This window comes from Microcaecilia unicolor, chromosome 8 (genome assembly GCF_901765095.1).
Source record: "Microcaecilia unicolor chromosome 8, aMicUni1.1, whole genome shotgun sequence".
Taxonomy (NCBI): domain Eukaryota; kingdom Metazoa; phylum Chordata; class Amphibia; order Gymnophiona; family Siphonopidae; genus Microcaecilia; species Microcaecilia unicolor.
In genome coordinates, this window is record NC_044038.1 from 54,832,055 (window position 1) to 54,857,504 (window position 25,450).

At 45.0% G+C, this 25,450-nt stretch overlaps 1 protein-coding gene across 2 annotated transcripts in view; it reads right to left on the minus strand.

Annotated features, from left to right (window-relative positions):
• Positions 1–761: 761 nt before the first annotated feature.
• The window catches only part of LOC115476684, a 51,362-nt gene continuing 26,673 nt past the window's right edge, over positions 762–25,450 (minus strand). For both annotated transcript variants that reach the window (XM_030213202.1, XM_030213201.1), the window contains exons 4-8: positions 12,145–12,282; positions 9,048–9,772; positions 8,226–8,301; positions 2,529–2,675; positions 762–1,899 (exon numbers count right to left, since the gene is read on the minus strand). In XM_030213202.1, the coding sequence (XP_030069062.1) occupies positions 1,640–1,899; positions 2,529–2,675; positions 8,226–8,301; positions 9,048–9,772; positions 12,145–12,282 (1,346 nt within the window). In that variant the 3' untranslated portion in view covers positions 762–1,639. The remainder of the gene's footprint in view (positions 1,900–2,528; positions 2,676–8,225; positions 8,302–9,047; positions 9,773–12,144; positions 12,283–25,450) is intronic.

Consider the following 25,450-nt stretch of genomic DNA (forward strand, 5'->3'; position numbering starts at 1 on the left):
CCCATAGAAAAGTTGGGCCCTAAGGTATGGACTCGTTCTGGATGGAGGTTTAGAAATACACTTCTGATTGTTCTCTCTGTCATAATTTTGTGAGCAAGGACTTAAAGATTTTGTCATGGCAACACACCCACAGAAGATTTAGCTCTTTTGGCAAAACTGTGATGTTTTAAGGTATTTTGATCACATGAGATAAGACTGCCCTTTCCTGAAGAGTTTCTGGATAAAAGCACAACAGTCTATTTTGCAAATGTCAAGTATTTCTATTCTATTTATAATTTGGAATTTTTTGTTGTTGAAGTAGATTCATCAATTGACCGATTAAGGTAGAATCAATTCTGTAATTCGACATGTGCATTTCATAAGGCTTTTGCTGCAATCTCTGAAACATTTTGGTACCCTTCTACTCTACGGCCATAATACTTCAGGTGAAGCAGGTGAATTTCAACCAGTCACCTTTTTTTTTTCCTGCTTGTTATTCATTTTGCTATTTATTCAGGCCTTCCTGCCATGTTGCACTGATGCATAAGGGCTATTAGCAACAAGAAGTACAAGTACTGATAGTATTTGCATCTCTTTCTATGCCTTATATACAGGATGTTATACGTATGCTGGCTCTGGCCAACAGAAGAACCTGCAGTAAGTTCCACATAACATCAACCGAGAGACCCCCTACTACACCCATTCTTTAGAGTGACTAGGAATGTAAACTTGCAGGCATGGGGACTGTTCTTCTAGAAATAAAAGAAAGGCATCATAATTTATTTACAGTTCTGTCAAAAAACTACATTTGATATATGTAAACCTTGTCATCTGTATCAAAGCTAAATGTTTCTGTTATCACTAATCCAGGAAAAAAAAACCAACTTGCAAAATCCTCTTCTTCTGTAAAGTATGTTTTTAAGCAAAACCGCCACCAAATAAATCTCTTCAGCTTTCAACTGTTTATGGTTATACTCCATCATGTCAAAATTATGATGGAACTAAGAGAAACATGCACAATAATACAGACAATTTGCAACTGTCCTCTGGGAGCTCTGAAGCACTCTCTTGGGGGAGACCGTTCTTCTCCTGTCCCAGATCTAGCTGCTGCAGCATTCCTATGGCAAGGCTCAAAATCCTCAATTATTCCAAACTCATTTTCTCAAGTATTTTCAAATGAAAATGCTAAAATGATGGGCTTTTGGAGATGTCGTCTTTTTTTTTTTACCACTGCTGATTCTCTGAAGTGGTATACCATGCATTGTTCCATTGCTTCAAAGGGATGTGCAAAAAAAGCAATATCAAAATATCAGATCAGCGAACACTTCTCCCACAAAATAGTGTACAGTCTAGTAATAACATCTTATGCTTTGAAGCAGCAAAAATAAAAATGGTTTCTTAGCCACTAAATTAACCTTTCTTGGTTGAACTGAGGAGAATCTCTTTTGATTCACAGGGACTATAGTTTGTAGCAAGTCTGATTTGTTTGTGAGAGAGGGAGAAGAGGTGTACGTGACATTTTTCAACCCCATACACTTTAACTACTATTCATTCCCCCTTCCTCAATCAGATTGATCATCAAGTCTCCAGCTTCTAAAATACCTGTACAAAACTGATTCTCTTAGCACCTTCGTCTCATAGAAGCACCATAGGTGAATTCCTAGAAAAAATTAAAGCAGAATGGTTCCTGAGAAGATGTGAATACAAAGTTGTCTGGTCGAGGAGTGTCAGAGGGTAACACATGATCCTGAGGTATCTGGGATGTTGTAACGTTCTGTGGTAGCGCTGTCCGTATTTGAGGGGCATTGGATCCTGCTGAACTCCTGCCTTGCTCAGCAATCCATGAACACTTCCTGTAGATCTGGCTTCTGCTCCTTTGGGTTCGGTCCTTCACCTCAGTTACCGAAGCAGATTTTGTAGCTTGAAGGAAAAAAAGGAGACATGCTGTTAAAGACTTGGTATTCATCTAGTAAATGTGTCAAACCACTAAGATTAGTATTCTATCCTTTGATATGGGGTGATAATTCAGGCATTTGGACAGATTGGTCCTGGCTTTATGAAAGGTCTCTGTCCTTCTCTATTTTTAATTCCTGTAGAGTGTGAAGTTTTTGTCCTGTTGTAGAACTGGCGTTCTTTTTCTTTTCCTGGTTTTATTTTTGGGCTATCAAATTTAGTGGTATATCAAGTATTAATACACATAAGCATAAGATTCCAGTAGTCAGAAGTTGGGCTATTTCCTGCTCTGTTCTGATGATCCTGAACTGGAAAAGATCTGTGACATGACAAATTGTGCATGGATATTCCACTGCCTCCTGTAGAGGTTTTGGAATGTGCTATTCTAAACATTATTAGCCATTCATAGAAAAACTGGCCACCACATCCTCTATCTTCCAGGCCTCAACACCAATGCCCAGCTACCATAAGTGGGCCCTTGCAGTAGTGGGAGGAAAGAGGAGTTCAAAAAGGGATAAAGAGACAAGGCTTACCAGAGGGTACAAAAGACCACAAAAACTAGACCAGACAGATATATGTTTTCCTGGGCCACGTACCTGCCTGCATGAGTCGCAGTTGCTTCTGTCTCTCGTCCTCCATTTTCTTCCTATAATCTCCAAACATCCCTCGCATGACTTGTCGTTTTTTCACCAGAGGGGCCTTCTCGCTCTTTAAAATCTTAATGGCTCGAAGAGCCTCGTCAACTAAAGTGAAGTGATAGGAAACAAGAAGGAGAAAAGATAAGCAAAGTAAGCATGCTTAAACTGCTTTTGTTACGTCACTCACAAGCGTGGTGAGAGTTTTCCAGACTTTGGGCATATTGGAGAGATGATGGAGATGAGCAATGCATAAAGAAGGAGAAGTACCTGACTTCCAGTCCTTAACCAGAAGCCACACTTAGTAGGGCATACCTTCACTGCTGAGCAGGCCCTAGTAGAAGCAATTGTAGGAGGACAATTTTCTTGTCCTAAAAATAGGCAGCCTTAGAGTCCACATTAGTTCAAAGAAAGAAAAGTAAATGAGAAATGGATGGCTTTATTTACAACACTCTCTGGATAAAGTATTATATATCCATTTACCTCTAATGTACCTCATATCTTTTGTACTTTATTGTTAATTAAGAATAATATGTATTTCTTCTCCGGAAATGGCTACTGCCATTTCGGAATAATGTAAGCCACATTGAGCCTGCAAAGAGGTGGGAAAATGTGGGATACAAATGTAGCAAATAAATAAATAAATAAATAAATAAATAAATAAATAAATAAATAAAGTCTTCTGAAAGAAGATTCAAAACCAACCTTAAACCCAACTTCTCTACCCTAGCTTTTAACTCAGGAACCCCCAAGAAAAACCTACTGCACCTGGTATTCCCATTCCTAGGCAGTCTCCCATCCAAGTAGAATCCAGCCAGGCCCAACCCTGCTCAGCTTCCAAGATCAGAGATCTGGCACACTCAGGGTGGTGTGCTCATAGGCAATGCCTGTACTGCCAGTATAAAAAGAGTTTCACAAAGGAAGGAGGGAAACTTCCAAGTTGTTCAAGCAACTGCCTTCAGAGAAAAACTGAGGAGACAGAAATGTATGTAAATAACACTAAAGAGGCCCTTTCACAGGCCAAACATATGTTTCCCACACCAGGAACAGCCTTAGCCAACGCAGGAACTATAAGGAAATCTAAACTCACCACAGTGAGGCCTATTGCTATCAATGTACCCACTCAGGCAAACATGGCTTTCCAGCTCAGGAGAATCTTACTGCCTTTGTGCAGAAAGGGACTGCCCTGAAAATACTCCCTCCGAATAGAGGAAGACAGGGGAGAAATGGACCCTACTGTTCAGCTGGAGAGAAAACATCCCCTCTTCGAGCAGGGTCCATCAGAAGAAACTGAGACAGGGAACAAGCCAGAAAACTCCAAAGGCTGAACTAAAAATGAACTGTTAGCTCCCCTACCAGACTTCTGCAACATATAGGCATACAGAGCAGCAGAATGAACTCGGCGGGGGGGGGGGGGGGGGGGGTCACAAATCCCCTGCCCCAAAGAAGCCCCCAGTGGCTGATGTGCATCCCGAAAATAACGAGGCACATCGCAGGACCATCAGATTCCTTCTGGAAAATGTAGCCCTCTAGAACTCATCTGCCAGAGATGGGCATAAAAATTCCCCCAATCACAAAAAGGGCTACTGAGGCCAAGCTCTCTTAAGAAGAAAGGTTCAAATTAAGGGTCCCAGAGCAGAGGAGATCCTGCTCAGAAGATATAGAGACAGCTTAAAGTAATTCTGTTTTTCCCTTGGATCCCCTTGCATACTGGGGGCAGTTTGAGAAGAATTTGTGCCACTGCCCCAGCTACATGCAAACAGTTTCTGACTCAACAGTGATTTTGGTAAAGGAAACCAAAGGCTGGAGAAAATAAAGGGGAATCCCCTGGACCAGCAGTCTCTAATGGAACACAAGGTCCTTTATTTATTTATTTATTGCATTTGTATCCCACATTTTCCTACCTATTTGCAGGCTCAATGTGGCTTACATAGTTTTGTCAACATTGTCATTCCAGGATATCAGATACAGTTAGTATTGTGCAGAGATTAAGTAAGGGAAGAGAGAAGAAGGAAGGGAGTGATTAGGGTAGTTGTAGAGGTGGACTTTAGGAGAAGCCGCTCCTACCCCCTGCCCACATCAAGGCCGCAGGGCGGGAAAGGATCAGAGCTGATAACAGGAGAAAAGAGAGCCATGCCAGCAAAAAGGTGCGTGTTTCCGCCATTTTAGTGCGGGAAAAGGTTGCTAGGGGAAGGGGAACTTCAGCACTTCCCTCCCCAGCATTCAAACACGCCACCACACAGAATCTCGCTGCGCAGCATCTGCCACCGCAGTGGGAACAGCTTTCAAACGCCAGCGTCGCCCATATTAAAGCACGGTACCCCTGCGCCAAAAGACAAAGGTAGGGACTCACCGAATAGCAGGTGTCTCCGGACGAGAAGCAGAGTCCCACAGACACAGCAGCCTGCTGCCTAACTGGCATACTGACTGAAAGCACAGCACTAAGACAGGGAAACCCTGTACTGCCCGGTCCTGTCAGAAATCTTGTTTCTTCTGTTTTGTGTTTTTATAACACCAAATGAAGGCAAAGGAGCTCTCTTTTTTGTAATTTTTATTTTTACCGGTGAGGAAGGCTAGAGCTCTAAAGACTCAGAGGCAAGGGGGGAAAGGGTGAAGCAGGGACCCAGAAGACTGAGCATGCCCCCAAAGTCGGCACCACTAGCCAGACACCCCTAAACTCAATTGGCCCACAGGACCCATGAGTATCCCCAACAGACAAATCCAGGAGCTGCTGAAGAGCCGTCCACCACCTGCTGGAGATAGAGATGTACTGAGGTGCTGAGGAGCTGGCCGTCTGGTATCACTGCCTTCAGCTTTGTAATCACTATCTCCACCTTCTGGTAGATGGACACAACCCACCAGTTCTTGGATTCATCTGCTGCATACGCTAAGGAACATTAAATATCTTCAAGCAAACAAAATCACAGCAGAGTTGTCTAAAAGAAGGAATAACTAATAAATTAGATTGAGAAGACCCGAGGGTTTAGTTGGGCACTATGGAAGTAGTAGCCTTAGAGATAGTTAATGCTACTCTGATTCTTGAAGTACCCCGTCTCCTATATGAAGCAGCAGTCTTATTGCAGAAAGGATGCATTTGAGCTCTGTGGAGTGGGAGGATGATTGGTGCTGTAGGAGCTGCTCTTGCTGCCATACAGCAGCTTCCTTTCCATCCCTTAGCAAGCAAGAGGATCATGGGTCTTCTTAGACCAGTAGTTCCCACACCTCTCCTAGAGAACCCTAACCAGTCAGGTTTCCAGGATATCCCTAATGAATATGCATACAATACTTCAAGTACTAGTCTATTGATTTTAGAATCTTTGATTATTCATCATTTTAAAGTCTTCAACTTCTTTACTCAAAACTAACACATCCTATGTGGATATACTTCCTGCTTGTGCTACATAACACACAGAATCTAACCAAATACTATAACCTTTCATACAATAATTCATACCTGTATTAATAGAGCATATAGGCACCGCTCCTGTTTACTAATATCTTACATCAATACTACTATAAATCTGGGCAAAACATATTGCTTTTTTAACGTTCTGTTACCTATATCAAAGTTCATAACACAAAAAACGTCTTGAAGTTGGTCTTTAAAGTTGATCTTCAAGCTATCAAAGTCTTTCTTCTTAAGCACACAGCAAATGCATATTCCCAAATTGTTAGGGTTACCATATGGCTCCAGAAAAAGGAGGACACATTGATCCAGTCTGGGTTTTGCTTCTATTGAAAGCAATGGAAGTAAATCCCAGACTGGCTCGATCTGTCCTCCCTTTTTCTGGAGCCATATGGTAACCCAACAAATCGTTATCACGAGTGGTGCTCTTAAAAAAGCTCCTTATCAGTGTAAGGCCTCCATGGTTTTACTATCATCATGAGTTAAAGCCCTTCAAACCATATTGTAGAAAAGCGTTGTTAATCCAAACCCTCATAAACGTGATAGGTCCAAGCCCGACGCGTATTGTATTAATAATAGTACTTTGTTTTTGCATGATAACTCATTAGGTATTGTATTAATGAATATGCATGAGACAGATCTGTATGTAGATTTATCCCATGCACATTTATTACAATACTAGTAAAAAAGGCCCGTTTCTGAGACCAATGAAACGGGCGCTAGCAAGGTTTTCATCGTAGTGTGTATGTTTGAGAGCGTGTGTGTGAGAGTCAGTGTGTGAGAGAGAGAGAGAGACAGAGTGAATGTGCGAGTGTGTGTGTGAGAAAGAATGTCTGCCGCAGGGGCCCCCCTCCGTCTGCCGCCCTCCTTCCCCCTCCCCGTCTTCCCTTCCCCCCTTTCCTTTCCCTCCCCGTCCCATGTTTGTTCCCAGCGCCCCTCCCAGCTTCAGGGTCGTGGCCCCCCCTCCCTCCGCCTTTCAGGATCGTGGCCCCTCCGTCTCCTGGCCTTTTTCCCCATCGTAGTGTGTATGTTTGAGAGAGTGTGTGAGACAGACAGAGTGAATGTGCGAGTGTGTGCGTGTGTGACAGAGTGAGAATGTCTGTGTGAGAGAGTGTGTGTGTGAGAGAATGAGAGTGTGGCGCAGGGGCCCCCCCCCCTCCGTCTCCCACCCTTGTTCCCCCTCCCCCCTGTGTTCCCTTTCCCTCGTCCTTCCCCTCCCGTTTCCTCCCCTCCCCCTCCCAGCTTCAGCGTCATGGCCCCTCCTCCCTACGCCTTTCAGGATCGTGGCTCCTCCGTCTGCCGCCCTTTTTCCCCCTCCCCCCTGTCTTCCCTCTCCTCCCCTTTTTTCTGTTCTTCCCCCTTCCCAGCTTCAGGTTCGAGTGCTCCCCTCCCTCTGCCTTTCAGGGTCGTGGCGCTTCCTCCCACTGTGATGTTCAAGCTGGCTCCCTTCCTCCGACGTTGAGGAAGGCAGGCTGGCTCCCTCCGACGTTCAGGCTGCCTGCCTGCCTGGCTGCGTCCCTCCCTCTCTCCGATGTTGTGCGGGGCGATGTTATTCGTCCGTTTGTGCGTCCCTCCCTTCCTCCCTCCGATGTTGTGCGGGGCGATGTTATTCGTCCATGTGTTGCAGGTTGTCGATGGCGCTCCGTCAAAATGGGTGTGGCGAGGGGGGAGATGAGATCGCGTTTCGTCGAGTCGCTCCATGGAAATGGCCGCCGACAGGGGGAGATGATATCCGGTTTGCCCAACAGTGTCTGCTCCGCCCTCGACGTCATCATGTTGTGACGCGAGGGCGGGGTAGACACTGCTGGGCAAACAAGATATCTAGACCGCCTCAAAGTTCCGGCTTGAGGCTTCATTAGAACGTTGGTGGTGCCTTTTATATATAGAGATGCTAATGGGGGAAGGTTCTTACAGAACAGGTTCGAGAACTTCTATCCTAGACAAACCTGCAGTAGTGATGAGAGAGAAGAAAACATTATATACCCTCTCCACCCCCCAAAAACAGTTTTAAAAAATAAAAAACTAATTTAGATGCATAGCATTTAGATCTTTTTAACCTAATACTGAGTCTGATCTGTACTGATTCAGTACATGCTATAGCCAGTTTCCTCAGATCCCTTACTTCCGCTGCTCCCATATCCCTCAAAGTCTAATTTGGTTGATTTTCCCAATCTTCCTCTCATGTGGTTCATTTGATCTTGTGTACTTGCCTCTTTTTGTTAAGTTTCACTAATTTCTTGCTTCTGACCTACCTTGTTTTTGAGTGGATTTCTGTCTTTGCAGCCCAAATTCCAGTTGTTCCACACACCAGTCCACTTCCCTTCTCAGCTGCACACAACAAACAGGACAAAATACTCAGACCATCAAAGAACCAGACAGCATGAGTCAAAGAGCCAGAAAACAAAATCTAGACAAAATAAATGTAAGCTTTTCTGAAAAAGAAACGTAAAAACAAAATATGCCAGAAGTAATTGGGTAGAGATGATTCTTTTACTTGACTACCAAATATTTTAAGAAAAGCTGAAGTTACTTAAAACTATGTTAGACTGATGTATATCCCTTATTTCAGAAGACAGGTCCTTAGCAGTTCTGGAAATTTCCATCATTACACCCTTGTTCTGTAATAAAGGTATCATTTCTACACATCTACTTTGCTGTTTTCTTTTAAGCAGAAGTGAGCTACAACCATATTTTTTATATCTACTCAACAATTTTAATGGACATTTGTCCAAAGCAGAGGTGGGCAACCTTTATGCACAGAGGGCGCATGAATGTCAGTACTACTCCTAAAGGGCTGCAACAGAAATGCACAGATCTCTATAGACCTTCTGTGATAAATAAGTAAAAATTTAACAGAAATGATAAAAACAAACTGCTAAAGTGGCTATTCTGAAAATATTTGTAAAATACAGTATTTAAAATAACCAAAACTCTGGTGAATGACATTTTCTGTGTATTCTTCTCGTGGTCTTCGGAGGCCGCATAAAATTCAGTGGTGGTCAGCATTCAGATCACAGGCCGCAGGTTGCCCACCTCTGGTCCAAGGGGAGGATCAAAAAGGAGATGTTACATACCTGAGATGCCTCATCCTGAGGTGAGGTTTCTTTATCTGGATGCTCAATAGGTCCCACCTTCATCTTCTCGCCATCCTCCAACCTCTCTGATGCCTTTTTATTTTGTGAAGACTTCTTTTTTTTCTTCTTGGGCACGTCAGCTAACTTCTTGTTCTCTACCTTGTTTTCAAAATTAAGAGTCTTTTTTTCTTTCATTTCTAACTGTCTGAGTTCTCCATCCTCTCTGGTGTGTTCCTCCAGACCCTGAGAAACACTGTTTTCTGATGAATCCATGTTTCCAGAAATCATGTCTGGAGACATGAGTGGTGCTACTTGACATACAGCATTTCCCATTTCAAGATCCTTGCTATTAGAAGGCAAAACAGAACTTTCTTCCTCAGGGATTAGGAAATTGAAAGCAAACTCTGACCCTTGGCTGCCAGAAGTAGGGCAGGTTAGTATTTTATTCTGCAAGTTCTTCTGTCTTTCAAGGTCTGCTGGGTTCGAGGTAGTTCCATCAGTATATGCTTGGCCACAATCACCTCCCCCTTGTAGGTTCTCCAGGCCAATGTTCATCACTTCTGAATCGGTCTCCCAAAGAAAAAAATCAAATCTGAAGCTGTTGTCTGAAGGGATAAACCAGTTTCCTCTGGTTTCTATGGATTCACTGGAACACTTTCGATAGGCCACACTGCCAGAATTCTTTGAGTCGCATTCCTGTATCTTCACCGTCATGGCCTTCACAGCTACAAGGTGAGAATTCCATTCTAAGTTGCATACTACACAAAAAAATTTCTAAAGATTCATTTCAGAGCAGTTCAAGAACATGTTCACTATGGGCTTCACCAGGCCCATTTAGTTTTATCACTTAGACAACTAGACATTTGTTACTATGGATAACTAAGCACATAGTACGACATGAAGTAACTCCAACTGCTGTGAAATAGGAATTAACATTTTCTGCAGGGGCCTTTCAATAAGTAAACTTACATTTTAGTTAACAGAAGTCTTACTCTCCAAAGTAATTACTACAAAGTATACAAATCAAATATTCCTAATACAAATCACATTATTATAAAACAGGGATGTTTACAATTCAGCAATGGATACCATTTGCAGCTTTGAGGTCTATAAAATAATGAGTGAAGTGGAAAGGGTAGACGTGAATGTTTACTCTTTCCAAAAATACTAGGACTAGGGGGCATGCGATAAAGCTACAAAGTAGTAAATTTAGTACAAATTGGAGAAAAATTTTCTTCACTCAATGTGTAATTAAACTCTGGAATTCGTTGCCAGAGAATGTGGTAAAGGCAGTTAGCTTTGAGGGGTTTAAAAAAGGTCTGGGTGGCTTCCTAAAGGAAAAGTCCATAGACCATTATTAAATTGACTTGGGGAAAATCCAATTCTATTTCTGGGATAAGCAGCATAAAATGTATTGAACTTTTTCGGGATCTTGCCAGGTATTTGTGACCTGGATCGGCCACTGTTGGAAACAGGATGCTAGGCTTTAGTCTGTCCCAGTGTGGCAATACTTATGTATAATCACTGAAGAGAATTAGTTCCAGATATCTAGACCCCAGCACTACTTCTAGGACTACAGCATCAAAGACAGTAGGTCACTGAACTAGGTATTGCTACTCTATACTGTTCCATTTCTGGAGGGTGCATACCAATGCTAGTGATGGATTCACTTCCCATGAATATAATAACAAAACAGTTTGAAAAAAAAAAAAAGCCAAGAAGCTAGAAGGGATACTTTCCACCTGAAAGCTGTAGTTTAGGGCAAGGATTGATTGTCTCCTAAAATTCTGCATATGGGCAGCAGAGGAGGAGGAGGTCATGGCCTGACTTTCCGCCACATTCTTTATCATGTCACTCAATTAATGCAGTGGAAATGAGGGAAGGGTTTGAGAAACAGAGGCCAGGGGCTTGTGAGAAAGAGGGAATGGGGTATATGTGAAAGAGGAAGTGGGGGAGGGTGGATATATGTGCATGTACATCTGGGTGGGGAACAAGAAGGGAGATAAGAAGGTTTAGGAGTGAAGGCAGAAGGGGAAAAGAGGTCTGGGGGGGTGGGAAAGAAGTAATAAGGTGGAGAGAGTGGATGTGAGGGCGAAAGGGGCTGGAGCCAGGGGAGGTACAACTCCTTCTCCTATCTCTGGATCATCCCCTCAAGATCCCACAACCTCCCTTTCTTGCTCATCCTAATCCTCCCAACTCCACCCCCAGCCTCCCTCTTCCTACCCTGTCTTCTCTGAACTTCCCCCTTCTGCTTCTCCTTTTATATTCCGCCTTTTCTAGGAGTAACATAAAAAACAAGAGATAACAAACATTCCACCCCTGGAGGAAAAGTCCAAACCAAAAATGTCAAAAAATCCCCCAGAATATTTCAATCTTTAATTCACACCACAATTACATTTTATAAATCTTCTTAAAGTGTGCTCATATGGCTTGAGAGACTAACACTGACCTACAAATGGCCTCTTTTCATTTTCAGCCCTCAGTTGTCTAATCATTGCACACTAGCTAGCCAATTTTTATAATTCTTTTTAATTTTTCCTTTTCTAATTATAAATGTAAGTGTCCAAAATTGTCAAAATATATATACATTTTCAAATTATTTCAATTAACTTACCTTACAAATTTTTTGCTGGGTCCCGACATGGACCATGTTTCGCATGCCTGCTGTTTCAAGGCACCCAAAACATATCTCTGTCTATGTCGGTCACTCACTCTCTTTCATTTCAACATGTGAAAGATGTTGAGACTAGCCCGGAACAAAGGAATGCCCTTTAAAAACCATTTCAAATCCCTTTGAAACCTGGCATAAAGCTCCAGTGTTATCCCAAAATGGCCTGGATGGTTACACCCATTTCATTTCTTAGAGAAACAGAGTGGTGAAGCACAGGTTTTACAGCTGTGGTCCTCATACGTTACAGACAGGTCTGGTTGTCAAGGTAGCTTAAAAGATGCCAATTAGCCTAATATTTAGACCAAATCTCTGAAGATATACTTTGATGAATATTCATTATAGATCTTTTCAAACATTCTAGTTTGCAGCTATTCAAGGTCTTGAGGTGAGGAATTCTAATGCACCACTTACCACCCACCCACTCACCTGATTTCTCCATTTGCTTTTGCTCTATGGATATCTTCTGGCGGTAATCACCAAACACTTGATTCATCAAATGCCGTTTCTTCACAAAGGGGGCCTTGCGGGACCTTAGCACTTTGAGAATACGCTGTGTCTGTTCCACTACACAGAAAAATCATTAGCATAAGAAATCAAGAACCAGGATGGTTAACAGAGAAATGTACAGCAAAGCCCTAAACAGGTACTATAGAAAATTCTGAGTTCAATAATGTGAACTGAATTGCAGCACTTTGTTCACCTGCAAGTAAAGCTGTAATAAAACATACTCTTCAAAATATCAACTTGCCTAAGCCTTTAGTATTGGTAAACAGACACAAACAGCCCAGAATGAATAATCATAAAAAGACTTGCAGCGGTTCAGAGAAAAGGTACTAAAACGGTACTGCACCTTTTCTAATTCCACTATATCTTTTTTGAGATGCGGCGACCAGAATTGAACACAATATTCGAGGTGCGGTCGCACCATGGAGCGATACAAAGGCATTATAGCATCCTCATTTTTGTTTTCCATTCCTTTCCTAATAATACCTAACATTCTATTTGCTTTCTTAGCCGCAGCAGCACACTGAGCAGAAGGTTTCAACGTATCATCAACGACGACACCTAGATCCCTTTCTTGGTCCGTGACTCCTAACGTGGAACCTTGCATGACACAGCTATAATTCGGGTTCCTCTTTCCCATATGCATCACTTTGCACTTGCTCACATTAAACGTCATCTGCCATTTAGACGCCCAGTCTCCCAGTCTCGTAAGGTCCGCTTGTAATTTTTCACAATCCTCCCGCGATTTAACGACTTTGAATAACTTTGTGTCATCAGCAAATTTAATTACCTCACTAGTTACTCCCATCTCTAGGTCATTTATACATATGTTAAAAAGCAGCGGTCCCAGCACAGAGCCCTGGGGAACCCCACTAACTACCCTTCTCCATTGAGAATACTGACCATTCAACCCTACTCTCTGTTTTCTATCTTTTAACCAGTTTTTAATCCACAATAGAACACTACCTCCTATCCCATGACTCTCCAATTTCCTCTGGAGTCTTTCATGAGGTACTTTGTCAAACGCCTTCTGAAAATCCAGATACACAATATCAACCGGCTCCCCTTTATCCACGTTTGTTCACTCCTTCAAAGAAATGTAGTAGATTGGTGAGGCAAGATTTCCCTTCACTAAATCCATGCCAATGCCAGGCAGACTTCTATGGTCTGTGCCCTGAAAATGGCAAGGACAAATCAAGATCAAATGTATGTATCAAACACTTGTTTAATTATTATTTATTAAGCTGTTAACTTTTTAATTCCATTCTCTGGCATTCTATATGATTAATATAATTGTGGGATTGTAGCCCATTTTCTTGTTCTTTTTTTATGTACAGTAACAAGAAGTCTTTATCAAAGTTTGCACTATACAAACAAAATAAAACAAGATTCAATCGCTGACAGTTTCAATACAAACAGAAACACTGTAGAAATAACCTTACAGTGCTTCCCTATTTATAATTATTTTACTGAAATCCAACCCAGTTACATAATAACCAAAGGAGGTGGGAGGTCACATACTGTAAGAAGTCAACTACAGCAAGGAGCTACGGGAAGAGATTCACCAGCTAAAGAAAGCCTGTATGCTTCAAAGCCCTCCCAGGATTCAGCTTTCCTCCATATGGCAGTCAATTTCTCCATCCTGTAAACATAACTGAGTTTACTTCTCCATAAGCGCAAGGAAGGAATATTTGATTTTTTCCAACTTGCCGCCAACGCCAGTTTGGCTGTGTTTAAGAAATGTCTAATCAATGTAATTTGATGCTTACGAAATCTAGGAATGTCCTCATAGGTCCCTGGGTCCCATGGGATTCTCAGACCAGTAAGCCAGCTGTAAAGGACTGAAATACAAGCTGATACATGCCACCACCTTCTCTTACATGAGCATGCAGTTGTGGAATGCACTACCTACAGCCCTGAAAACTATTGATGAAATAACTAACTTTTGCAAATCTCTGAAGACATATCTCTTCAACAAGGCCTACAAAGATAACCCATAGCCTTACAAAACTACTTCACCAACCCAGCCAGTATTATAGTTCACCTTCTATACTATCCTGCATAACATCCTCCTCCTTTCTGCCCTTACTTAAACCTTGTACATTACCAATGGGAAAATTAGGTTCTTACCGTGATAATTTTCTTTCCTTTAGTCATAGCAGATGCAGCCATTACAGATGGGTTGTGTCCATCAACCAGCAGAGGGAGATAGAGAGCACACTTTTTCAGTGCCTCATACCAGCTTGCTTCACTGCCTCTCTTCAGTATTTGAAACTTCCAAAGCAGTATGGCAAACCGCAATGGGAATAACATGAGCTTTCCTCACAGTGAACAATGGCCCTACAACAAAGGGCATTAACTCAGAATGGAGGGAATGAAACATCCTCCCGGAGGGCATAAACTCATCCTCCACTAAGACGTAACTGGAGGGAATAAACTCATCCTCCAAAACATGAAACTGGAGGGAATTAAGTCATCCTCCTTTAATTGAACAAGAATCCTGAAGACTGTTTTCCGACTTTCTCCCAAGGACGGAATCTCCAGGAAACATGAACAGAACCTGAAATAGATTTACAGCAGATAGCAATCAGACAGGGAGGGATCATGGCTGCATCTGCTATGACTAAAGGAAAGAAAATTATCACGGTAAGAACCTAATTTTTCCTTCCTTGTCATCAAGCAGATGCAGCCATTACAGATGGGATGTATCAAAGCAATCCCTAGATAGGGTGAGAACAAGTCACACCACGCGCCAGCACTTGCGCTCCAAAATGTGCGTCCCTCCTGGCAGCCACATCCAGCCTGTAATGTCGGGCAAAAGAGCTTAGAAGCCCATGTTGCTGCACTACAAATCTCTTGAAGAGAGAGTGCTCCAGTTTCAGCCCAAGAAGAGGAAATTCCTCTAGTGGAATGCGCCTTAAAGGCATCAGGCGGAGGCCGGCCGGCAAGCAAATAAGCTGAAAAGATAGATTCTTTGAGCCAGCGGGCAATAGTGGCTTTAGACGCTGGAGACCCTCTGCGAGGACCTGATAGCAAAACAAACAGATGATCAGAGGTCCTGAAAGAGTTAGTAACTCGCAGATACTGCAGCAGAGTCCTGCACACATCCAAAAGGTGCAGCTGCCCAAAAGATTCTGGAAACTCTTCCTCTGAAAAAGAGAGCAAGAAAATAGGTTGGTTTAGGTGAAACGCTGAAACCACCTTAGGCAAGAAGGAAGGCACGGTCCGAACTGTGACCCCGGACTCTGAAAATTGCAGAAAAGGGTCTCTACAGGACAGCGCCTGGAGCTCTGACACCCGTCTCGCCGAAGTAATGGCCACTAAAAAGATGGCCTTCAGTGTCAAATCTGTCTCTGAAGCACGCTGAAGCGGTTCAAAGGGAGCACCCTGAAGGGCTTTCAGCACTAGCCCCAGGTTCCAAGCTGGACAAGGTGCAAGCACGGGAAGACGGAGCCGAAGCACCCCTCTAAGAAACCGTGCCACATCTGGATGAGCAGCTAACTACTACTACTACTATTTAACATTTCTAAAGCGCTACTAGGGTTACGCAGCGCTGTACAATTTAACATAGGACAGTCCCTGCTCAAAGAGCTTACAATCTAATGAAGATACGCCTTCAACCTTGCCACGCAGGGAGGCCAACGCTGCCACTTGCACCCGCAGGGAATTATAGGCCAAGCCTTTTTGTACACCATCCTGCAAAAAGTCCAGAATCGGCGAGACAGGAGCCCGCAGGGGTGTGATCTCTTTGGAAGCACACCAGACTTCAAACTGGCGCCAAATCCTGGCATAAGCCACGGAAGTGGAACGCTTGCGGGCTTGCAGGAGAGTGGTAATTACTTTATTGGAATAGCCTTTGTCTCTCAACTGCGCCCTCTCAATCGCCAGACCATAAGACCAAATCGGCCGGCGTCCTCCATGGTCACCGGACCCTGTGATAACAGGTTGGGAACTAGAGGTAACTGAAGGGGATCCTCTACGAGCATCTGTCGGAGGTCCGCATACCAAGGCCTCCTGGACCAATCCGGGGCGACGAGAACCACTTCTCCTGGATGCAGCCGAATCCGCAGGAGCACTCGCCCTAACAAGGGCCACGGAGGGAGCAAATACAGTAGGCCCGGAGGCCAGGGTTGAGCTAAGGCATCCAACCCTGCCGAGCGAGGATATCTCCGTCTGCTGAAAAAGCACGGGACTTTGGCATTGATGCTTGTCGCCATTAGATCCATCACGGGCTTGCCCCACTTGGCACATACAGTGGGGGAAATAAGTATTTGATCCCTTGCTGATTTTGTAAGTTTGCCCACTGACAAAGACATGAGCAGCCCATAATTGAAGGGTAGGTTATTGGTAACAGTGAGAGATAGCACATCACAAATTAAATCCGGAAAATCACATTGTGGAAAGTATATGAATTTATTTGCATTCTGCAGAGGGAAATAAGTATTTAATCCCTCTGGCAAACAAGACCTAATACTTGGTGGCAAAACCCTTGTTGGCAAGCACAGCGGTCAGACGTCTTCTGTAGTTGATGATGAGGTTTGCACACATGTCAGGAGGAATTTTGGTCCACTCCTCTTTGCAGATCATCTCTAAATCATTAAGAGTTCTGGGCTGTCGCTTGGCAACTCGCAGCTTCAGCTCCCTCCATAAGTTTTCAATGGGATTAAGGTCTGGTGACTGGCTAGGCCACTCCATGACCCTAATGTGCTTCTTCCTGAGCCACTCCTTTGTTGCCTTGGCTGTATGTTTTGGGTCATTGTCGTGCTGGAAGACCCAGCCACGACCCATTTTTAAGGCCCTGGCGGAGGGAAGGAGGTTGTCACTCAGAATTGTACGGTACATGGCCCCATCCATTCTCCCATTGATGCGGTGAAGTAGTCCTGTGCCCTTAGCAGAGAAACACCCCCAAAACATAACATTTCCACCTCCATGCTTGACAGTGGGGACGGTGTTCTTTGGGTCATAGGCAGCATTTCTCTTCCTCCAAACATGGCGAGTTGAGTTCATGCCAAAGAGCTCAATTTTTGTCTCATCTGACCACAGCACCTTCTCCCAATCACTCTCGGCATCATCCAGGTGTTCACTGGCAAACTTCAGACGGGCCGTCACATGTGCCTTCCGGAGCAGGGGGACCTTGCGGGCACTGCAGGATTGCAATCCGTTATGTCGTAATGTGTTACCAATGGTTTTCGTGGTGACAGTGGTCCCAGCTGCCTTGAGATCATTGACAAGTTCCCCCCTTGTAGTTGTAGGCTGATTTCTAACCTTCCTCATGATCAAGGATACCCCACGAGGTGAGATTTTGCGTGGAGCCCCAGATCTTTGTCGATTGACAGTCATTTTGTACTTCTTCCATTTTCTTACTATGGCACCAACAGTTGTCTCCTTCTCGCCCAGCGTCTTACTGATGGTTTTGTAGCCCATTCCAGCCTTGTGCAGGTGTATGATCTTGTCCCTGACATCCTTAGACAGCTCCTTGCTCTTGGCCATTTTGTAGAGGTTAGAGTCTGACTGATTCACTGAGTCTGTGGACAGGTGTCTTTCATACAGGTGACCATTGCCGACAGCTGTCTGTCATGCAGGTAACGAGTTGATTTGGAGCATCTACCTGGTCTGTAGGGGCCAGATCTCTTACTGGTTGGTGGGGGATCAAATACTTATTTCCCTCTGCAGAATGCAAATAAATTCATATACTTTCCACAATGTGATTTTCCGGATTTAATTTGTGATGTGCTATCTCTCACTGTTACCAATAACCTACCCTTCAATTATGGGCTGCTCATGTCTTTGTCAGTGGGCAAACTTACAAAATCAGCAAGGGATCAAATACTTATTTCCCCCACTGTATCTGCAGGAATACTTCGTCTGCAAGTTCCCACTCCGCTGGATCGATCTGATGCCTGCTTAGATAATCGGCTTGCAGTTGCTCTGACCTGCAATGTGAGCTGCCGACAGAAACTGTAGATGCAGCTTGGCCCAGTGGCAAATTTGTTCGGCCTGCGCGGCTAGAGCTCTGCACTGAGTGCCGCCTTATCGATTTATGTAGGCCACTGCTGTCGTGTTGTCCGACATCACTCTGACAGCCAATCCTTCCAGGGTCACTTGAAAAGCCAGAAACGCCTGAAACACCGCTTTCAACTCTAGGCGGTTGATGGACCACTCCGACTCCTCGGGTGTCCATAGACCCTGGGCATGCTTCCTCTTGCAATGTGCGCCCCAGCCTTTCAGGCTGGCATCTGTCACCACTAGGCACCAATCTGGGAGTGCCAGCGGCATTCCTCGCCGCAGCATGCTGTCTGAGAGCCACCACTCCAGACTGAGTCGGGCCGCAGGGAGCCAAGAGAGTCTGCACTGATAATCCTGAGATACTGGAGACCATCTTTGGAGTAGAGCATACTGTAGAGGTCTCAGGTGCGCTCTCGCCCAGGGCACCAGTTCCATGGTGGCCGTCATCGATCCAAGCAGCTGGACAATGTCCCAAGCTCGCGGGCGGGGCATCCTCAGGAGCAGATGGACCTGATTCTGAAGCTTGCACCGCCTTTGCTCGGGTAGGTACACATACCCCGAGGCTGTGTCGAACCTGGCCCCCAAATATTCTAGAGACTGCGAGGGGGTCAGGTGACTTTTGGCCAAATTGACGACCCAGCCCAGAGATTGAAGTACTGAGACCACTCTGGCTGTTACATGCTGACTTTCTTCAGCAGAGTTTGCTCGAATGAGCCAGTCGTCCAGGTACAGGTGAACCTGAATACCCTCTCGCCTTAGAAAGGCAGCTACTACCACCATAACCTTCGAAAAGGTGCGGGGAGCTGTGGCGAGGCCAAAAGGCAAGGCCCGGAACTGGAAATGCTTTCTCATCACCGCAAACCTCAGAAACTTCTGGTGCGGGGGCCAAATTGGTATGTGCAAGTAAGCTTCTTTCAGGTCCAGAGACGTGAGAAACTCTCCCGGCTGTACCGCCGCAATGACGGAGTGCAGGGTTTCCATGTGAAAATGCCGCACTCTCAGGGACTTGTTTAATTCTTTTAAGTCCAGAATAGGGTGAAAAGACCCTCCTTTTCGCGGCACCACAAAGTAGATGGAGTAGCGGCCGCAGCCGTGTTCTGTGGGAGGTACCGGGGACACGGCCCCTATCTGAATCAGACCTTGCAAAGTCTCCTCTACTGCTGCCCGTTTGGCGGCAGAACCGCATCGGGACTCCACAAACACGTCTCTTACAGGGGCGTCGAATTCTATTCTGAAACCGTCTCTGATCAGGTCCAAGACCCACTGATCTGAGGAAAAGTTGGCCCACTGTTCGGCAAAGAGGGGAAGACGTCCTCCGATGACAGGACTCGAGGAGAGGGCCGGCGCACCATCATTGAGAGGGTCGCCCCTGAACTCCAGGCCTTGAGCCAGTGGCTGTGGAACGTTTGTCCGAGTGAAAGAGTTCCTCTGCTGAAAACGGGCACGAGAGGTGAACCCAGCAGAACGCCCCGGGCGGTACCTTTGAGCTTCACGGAAGCGAGGTCCGTAAGAGGAGTGGACCGCCGCACCCTTAGAGGAAGGCCGAGGCCTATGTTCGGGCAAGCGCTGGGGTTTAGCCTCACCCAGGCCCTTCACAATTTTCTCCAACTCCTCACCAAACAGGAGAAGGCCTTGAAAGGGCAACTTCACCAACCTTTGCTTAGAGGCCATGTCCGCCGCCCAATGCCGTAGCCAAAGAAGAAGGCGAGCCACCACTGCTACTGCCATGTGTTTAGCCGAAGCTCTGACAATATCATAAAGGGCGTCAGCAAGAAAGGACAAGGTCGACTCCATCCGCAGAGCCACATCTGAAAAGGGCTCCGCTCCATCACCGGGCTGTTCCACTGCCTGTTGCAACCAAGCCAGGCAGGCTCTAGCAGCATAACAACTGCATGCAGACGCCCGAATAGTGAGACCTGCAATTTCAAATGACCGTTTAAGTGCTGATTCCAGTCTACAGTCTTGAATATCCTTCAGGGCAACACCTCCTTCAATAGGGAGGGTAGTTCTCTTTGTCACAGCTGTGACTAGGGCATCCACTTTAGGCATAGCAAAGCGAGCCATCTGCTCCTCACTCAGAGGGTATAATTGCCCCATAGCCCTGGAAACTTTCAAAGGTCCCTCGGGGTCAGCCCATTGAGCCGAAATAAGCTCTTGGATGGAGTCATGCAAAGGAAAGGCTCGAGCAGGCTTTTTGGTACTAGCCATCCTAGGATTCACAGAGGAGGCTGTGCCACTGGCAGGGTCCTCAACAGAGAGAGCCTGCAGGGCATCAGAAATAAGCGCTGGCAGCTCATCACGGTGGAAAATCCTCACCGCGGAGGGATCGTGCAGATCCTGAGTCACTTCTGCACCAGACTCTGGCTCCTCAGACCATGAAGGCCTGCCAGAGTCCTCCGAATCCTCGCAGCCCGACCACGGGGGGGGGGGGGGGGGGGGGGGGGGGAAATGGAGGTGCAGCACTCTCTGAAGGGGAAAGAGCCCTTCTGCGCTTCATACTCTGCCAATTATCAGGGAATAACTCCTCAGAGGGCATACCCAGGCTAGAATCCACCGGGGGGGGGGGGGGGGGGGCATTAGAAGAGGCCCCTGCAGGGCTTTGTGGGAGAGCTCTTTTAAGCATGTATGCTTTATGCATTAATAAGACAAAATCAAGGGAGAAAAACTCGCCCTGGGCACCCGGATCTCTGCCGGGGCTAGTAGCTCTCATATCAGCCTCACTCCGAGGCCTCCCCCCGGGCTCAGGACTCTCCGTCTCAGCGGAGGTCGCGCCATGTGGTAAATTCAAAATGGCGTCCGCTGCCAGCTCAGAGCATGAAGAATCGTCGCTCGCCATGCTCGGGCCGGCTCTAACGTCTGTACAGCATGATTTACAGAGCCCCACTGCTGATCTGCGCTTGCCACACTTGGAAAAGCGCTTTACTGTCTCCGCAGCCATCGCCGAAAACGGCGGTAAAATTCAAAATGGTGGTTCGCGCCAAATCGCCCCGATCGCGGGCCCACCCCGGAGGAGTCAGAAAACACTCTTACCTCACTGGACCGAGTATCACAGCTCCGGTCCCACCGAAAAAGGCAAGGAAAAACCTCTGTTCCTTTTTTTTTTTTTAACGCTGTGAAGAAAGCAGAGGTAAATAGAACTCCGGAGGCTCAGGTGAGTGGGAAAGGCAGGGAAAGGGCGAACCTATGTGCCTTTAAAGTGAAGCTGCTATTGCCTCCAACACCCCTGCTAATAACTGGCAAAAGCACAGGAGCAACCTCCAGGCAGATTTTAGATGGAGCTCGGAGAAGCTGCAGCCACTCTGCTAGGGGAGATAGAGAATACTGAAGAGAGGCAGTGGAGCAAGCTGGTATGAGGCACTGAAAAGGTGTGCTCTCTATCTCCCTCTGCTGGTTGATGGACACAACCCATCTGTAATGGCTGCATCTGCTTGACAAGGAATGTATCTGATAAAATTGTATCTGATAACCTGGAATGACTATGTCATAACAAAACTCTGTAAGCCACATTGAGCCTGCAAATAGGTGGGAAAATGTGGGATACAAATGCAATAAATAAATAAAAATAATAAGTTGTAGTATCTGAAACTGAATAGGTTTCCAAAACGAACACCCTTTAGGCCACGTCCACCATATGTGGCCCAAGGTTTCTTGATTCATTTTCTTATTCTTTTGTGATCTGCCTTGAGCCACAATTTGGATAAGCAGAATATAAATGACCATATTAGATATATATTCGTTGAGCTGGCCTAAGTGCTTGTGCCTAAAGTTAGGCGCGTAAATGCAGATTTACACTAGTATTCTATAATGGCAGTTCCGCACACAATTGCCGTTGTAGAATTTGTGCTTAGCACACATCATCCTGGCACCTACATTTTAGTGACTCTCTTACCCATGTTTGTTTTATTTGCTCATGTAACAGGACTCCTCCCCAGTATGCTGTTTCTAAGTGGATTGTTTCAGATTGCAGAGAACTGAGTCTGGGTGTCCAATATAGTATTACTCAAACTTTTAGGTAAGGGCTGAAAGACCACACTGGCTGTTTTTCTTATATAGAGATCTATTTACCATGTCGTGTTAAGGTTTTGCAGTAGTTAAGCTGCAGTAGTTGCAAAAAAGTAGGCTGTGTTCACAGCACATGGGGAAAGAAGTCTTGCCAACAACACAAAGCATAGGTCTCTAACGTGCAATGCACAGCATTATCAACGCATTCCTCACTCACTCTACACCTCCTAATAAGAATTTCTGCATTAGATGTTTAATGAGGGAATTAGCTTGCATTAACTGTTAATACGGTAGCATTTACTTAATGAGGAAGGACGGCTTTACTCCTCTGAGGAGATGCAACATCGGATGTCACTGGGGCAGAGAGATTATTTTACATATATGCAATTATGTCACTATTATGCAGACCTAGATAGGCAGATGCCACAGGCTGGCCTGGGAGGAAGATTAAGAGATTTTTTTGAAAGGAGATACCTTAGGATTCATGACAGTCTCTTGGTTGCATAAAGCATTAATTACTATCACACTGCCAAGAGATTATGGCCCTCTTAAAGAAGCCTGGAGTAAAGATCTGGGGTATCAGCTGGAGGGGGTAGACTTCTCTAAACTTATTACAGGCATTCTGAAGCAGGTGTTCAGCACTGAGTTTCAAGAATGTCAATATAGAATATTACATTGAGTGTATTTCTCACAACTTCAGGCATCTTGGGCTGTCACGTTGATCTGTTTAAAATGTTAGAGTGAGGATAACATCCTATTTCATTCTTTTTGGGGTTGTAGTGGTATTTAAGCCTTTTGGAGAATAATTCACAGATACTTGGGAACTCTTTTTAGTCATCGGATACCTTTTTCCTGGAAAGGAATTGCATTAGCAAAGTGGGAGGCTTACGGGACTCAAGATAGAGGTCATAGGCCCTTTCAAAGCAAAGCATACATGCTGGGGAAAAATGTATATTACCTCATTGGTTACAAGATATACCCCCCTCTTATTGGTTTTGGTGGAACAGGTTATATGCTTTAATATGAGAGGCGCAGGATGCGTATAAGACTCCTAAAAAACCAGAAAGCCTTTTTGTCAGTCTGGAATTGCTACTTGCAGTCCCTATCACCCAGGGCATGGAGTCTGGTACGGAATAGATTTAGGGGTATGGTGTGATACGCTGTCCTATCTACTATCAGAAATATGGGAGTTCTCTGCCGAGGAGGGAGGGGATGGGTATGTCTCAAACATTTCATAGATGACCCGAGATCATAAGAGTCCAGATCATCATATTTGCATTTAAGTACTGGTTTATAGAGGGGCTGAGTTAGATATGGAAGAGGTGAGATACACATAAAATCAGGATCACAGAATTGTTTGTTTCCTTACTTGGTTATAGCAATCTGTGTAGAATTGTCTGTTTATTGTTTGAATGTATATGTTGTACTGCTGTATTACTATAAAGCTTGTCACTGTACAGATTTGATCCTGAATAAAAACCTTTTGAAATTAAGCTGTTAATGTGGTACCACACTGTTAAGATGTATTAAAAAATCGAATTAAACAACTAATGTGGTTTAGTAAACATGCAGAGTCTTAGGAGGTCTCATTCCTTGCAGCACTGTTACTCCTTCTCCAATTAATCCCATGTATAACCCAGTTTGTTTACTTCCACCTAATCAGGACATCACTCTTTTCATCCTAAAATCTCCTCTTTGCTTTTTAGCTGTTTATCTTGTCCACCTGTCTTAACTAGGTTAGAAATGTAAGCTCCAACGAGCAGGGTGTGTCTATTAGGTGTCTCTGTACAAGAGCTATGGACATCTGGTATGCACTATATAAATCATGATAATAGTCATAATATATGCTATTTAATTATGTTGTGTATTGTTTTAATGCTGTTCTCTACTTTCAGAAATATATTCTCCTTTTCCAAAAAACAAAGTGCTCAAAAATAAAAGGTAACAGCTCACTGTCAGGAATCTTTCATTCCAGGTCATCTGAGTAGGTTTACAATGGCAATAACACATTCCTGCTATTAAGATGATAATTTTATAAAATAGGTACTAGCACACAAAAATTACGCGTGTAAATGGATTAGAAAAACAGCATAAACGCTCATATGTATGCACATACAAGCATAAATGCCAAGAACCCACCTAAATGTTAAATTGAGTGGGATTCTCACTTAGGGCCCCTTTTACCAAGCTGCGGCAAAAGGGGGCCTGCACTGGTGTCGGCGTGTGCTTTTGACTTGCGCAAAGGCCACCTTTCTTTTACCACAGCGGGTAAAAGGCAGGTCTTTCTTTTTTTTTTTAAGGAAATTGCCATTTCGGAGGGAGAGCCCTTACTGCCACCCATTGAGGTGGCATTAAGGGCGCGTACAGTGGTTTGCTAGAGCCAGTTGTTACTTTTTCAAGAATTTAGCGAGCTGGTTGTTCAGCTGTCAGCTCTCTCCCCGCCTCTCCAGTCTCCGAGTCGACGTCACAACGCCTACCTCCTCCCAGTGGCTCCTCTCGCTCTCTCTCCGCCTCTCCTGTGTCTCCCAGTCCTGCCCAGCGGCCCATCTGTCGACGTCAGGACGCCGTCCTCCTCCCAGCGGCTCCTCGCATTCTCTCTCTGCCTCTCCGAGTCCCGCCCTGTCAATGTCACGATGCCCCTGCGGCACCCTGCCCGCCAGTGAGTGTGCGCCCTTCCTGCTTCGGCTCCTGCAGGTGTTAGTTTGGCTCCTGTCCGTCCCATGCAGCTCGCGTCTGACCGCACTCTTCATTTGCCACGAGTTAGTAGCGCCTTCTGCTGCACTGCTAGTGCACTCTTCCACACACCCCTGCCACCAGTCTATCGTCGTCGTCCTCGTTGGTAGAAGAATCTTGGATTGGATCACCACTCTATTCCAGCCAGGTAGGCCCCGCGGTGCGATCTAATATTTATTTATTTAAATTGACATTTTCATTGCATTTTCTGCTGCTGCTAGTGCTAGTTTGACAAGAGCAGCAAGCTGCAGCCAGGGAGGATCATAAAATGTGAAAAGGAAGGACGGGGGGTGGGGGGGCAAGATGGAACACTACTCTGGATGGGAGAGAAAGAGGGCAATGGCAATGAGCATTAATAACCAAATTTCAGTGAGGATATCCTGTTTCCTGATGGGTCATTCTTAACTGTTGTTGTTGTTGTAATCTACCATGGGAAGCCTGGTGTTATAAAGTTTGATTGAATATATTGAAATTAAATGGAAGTAGA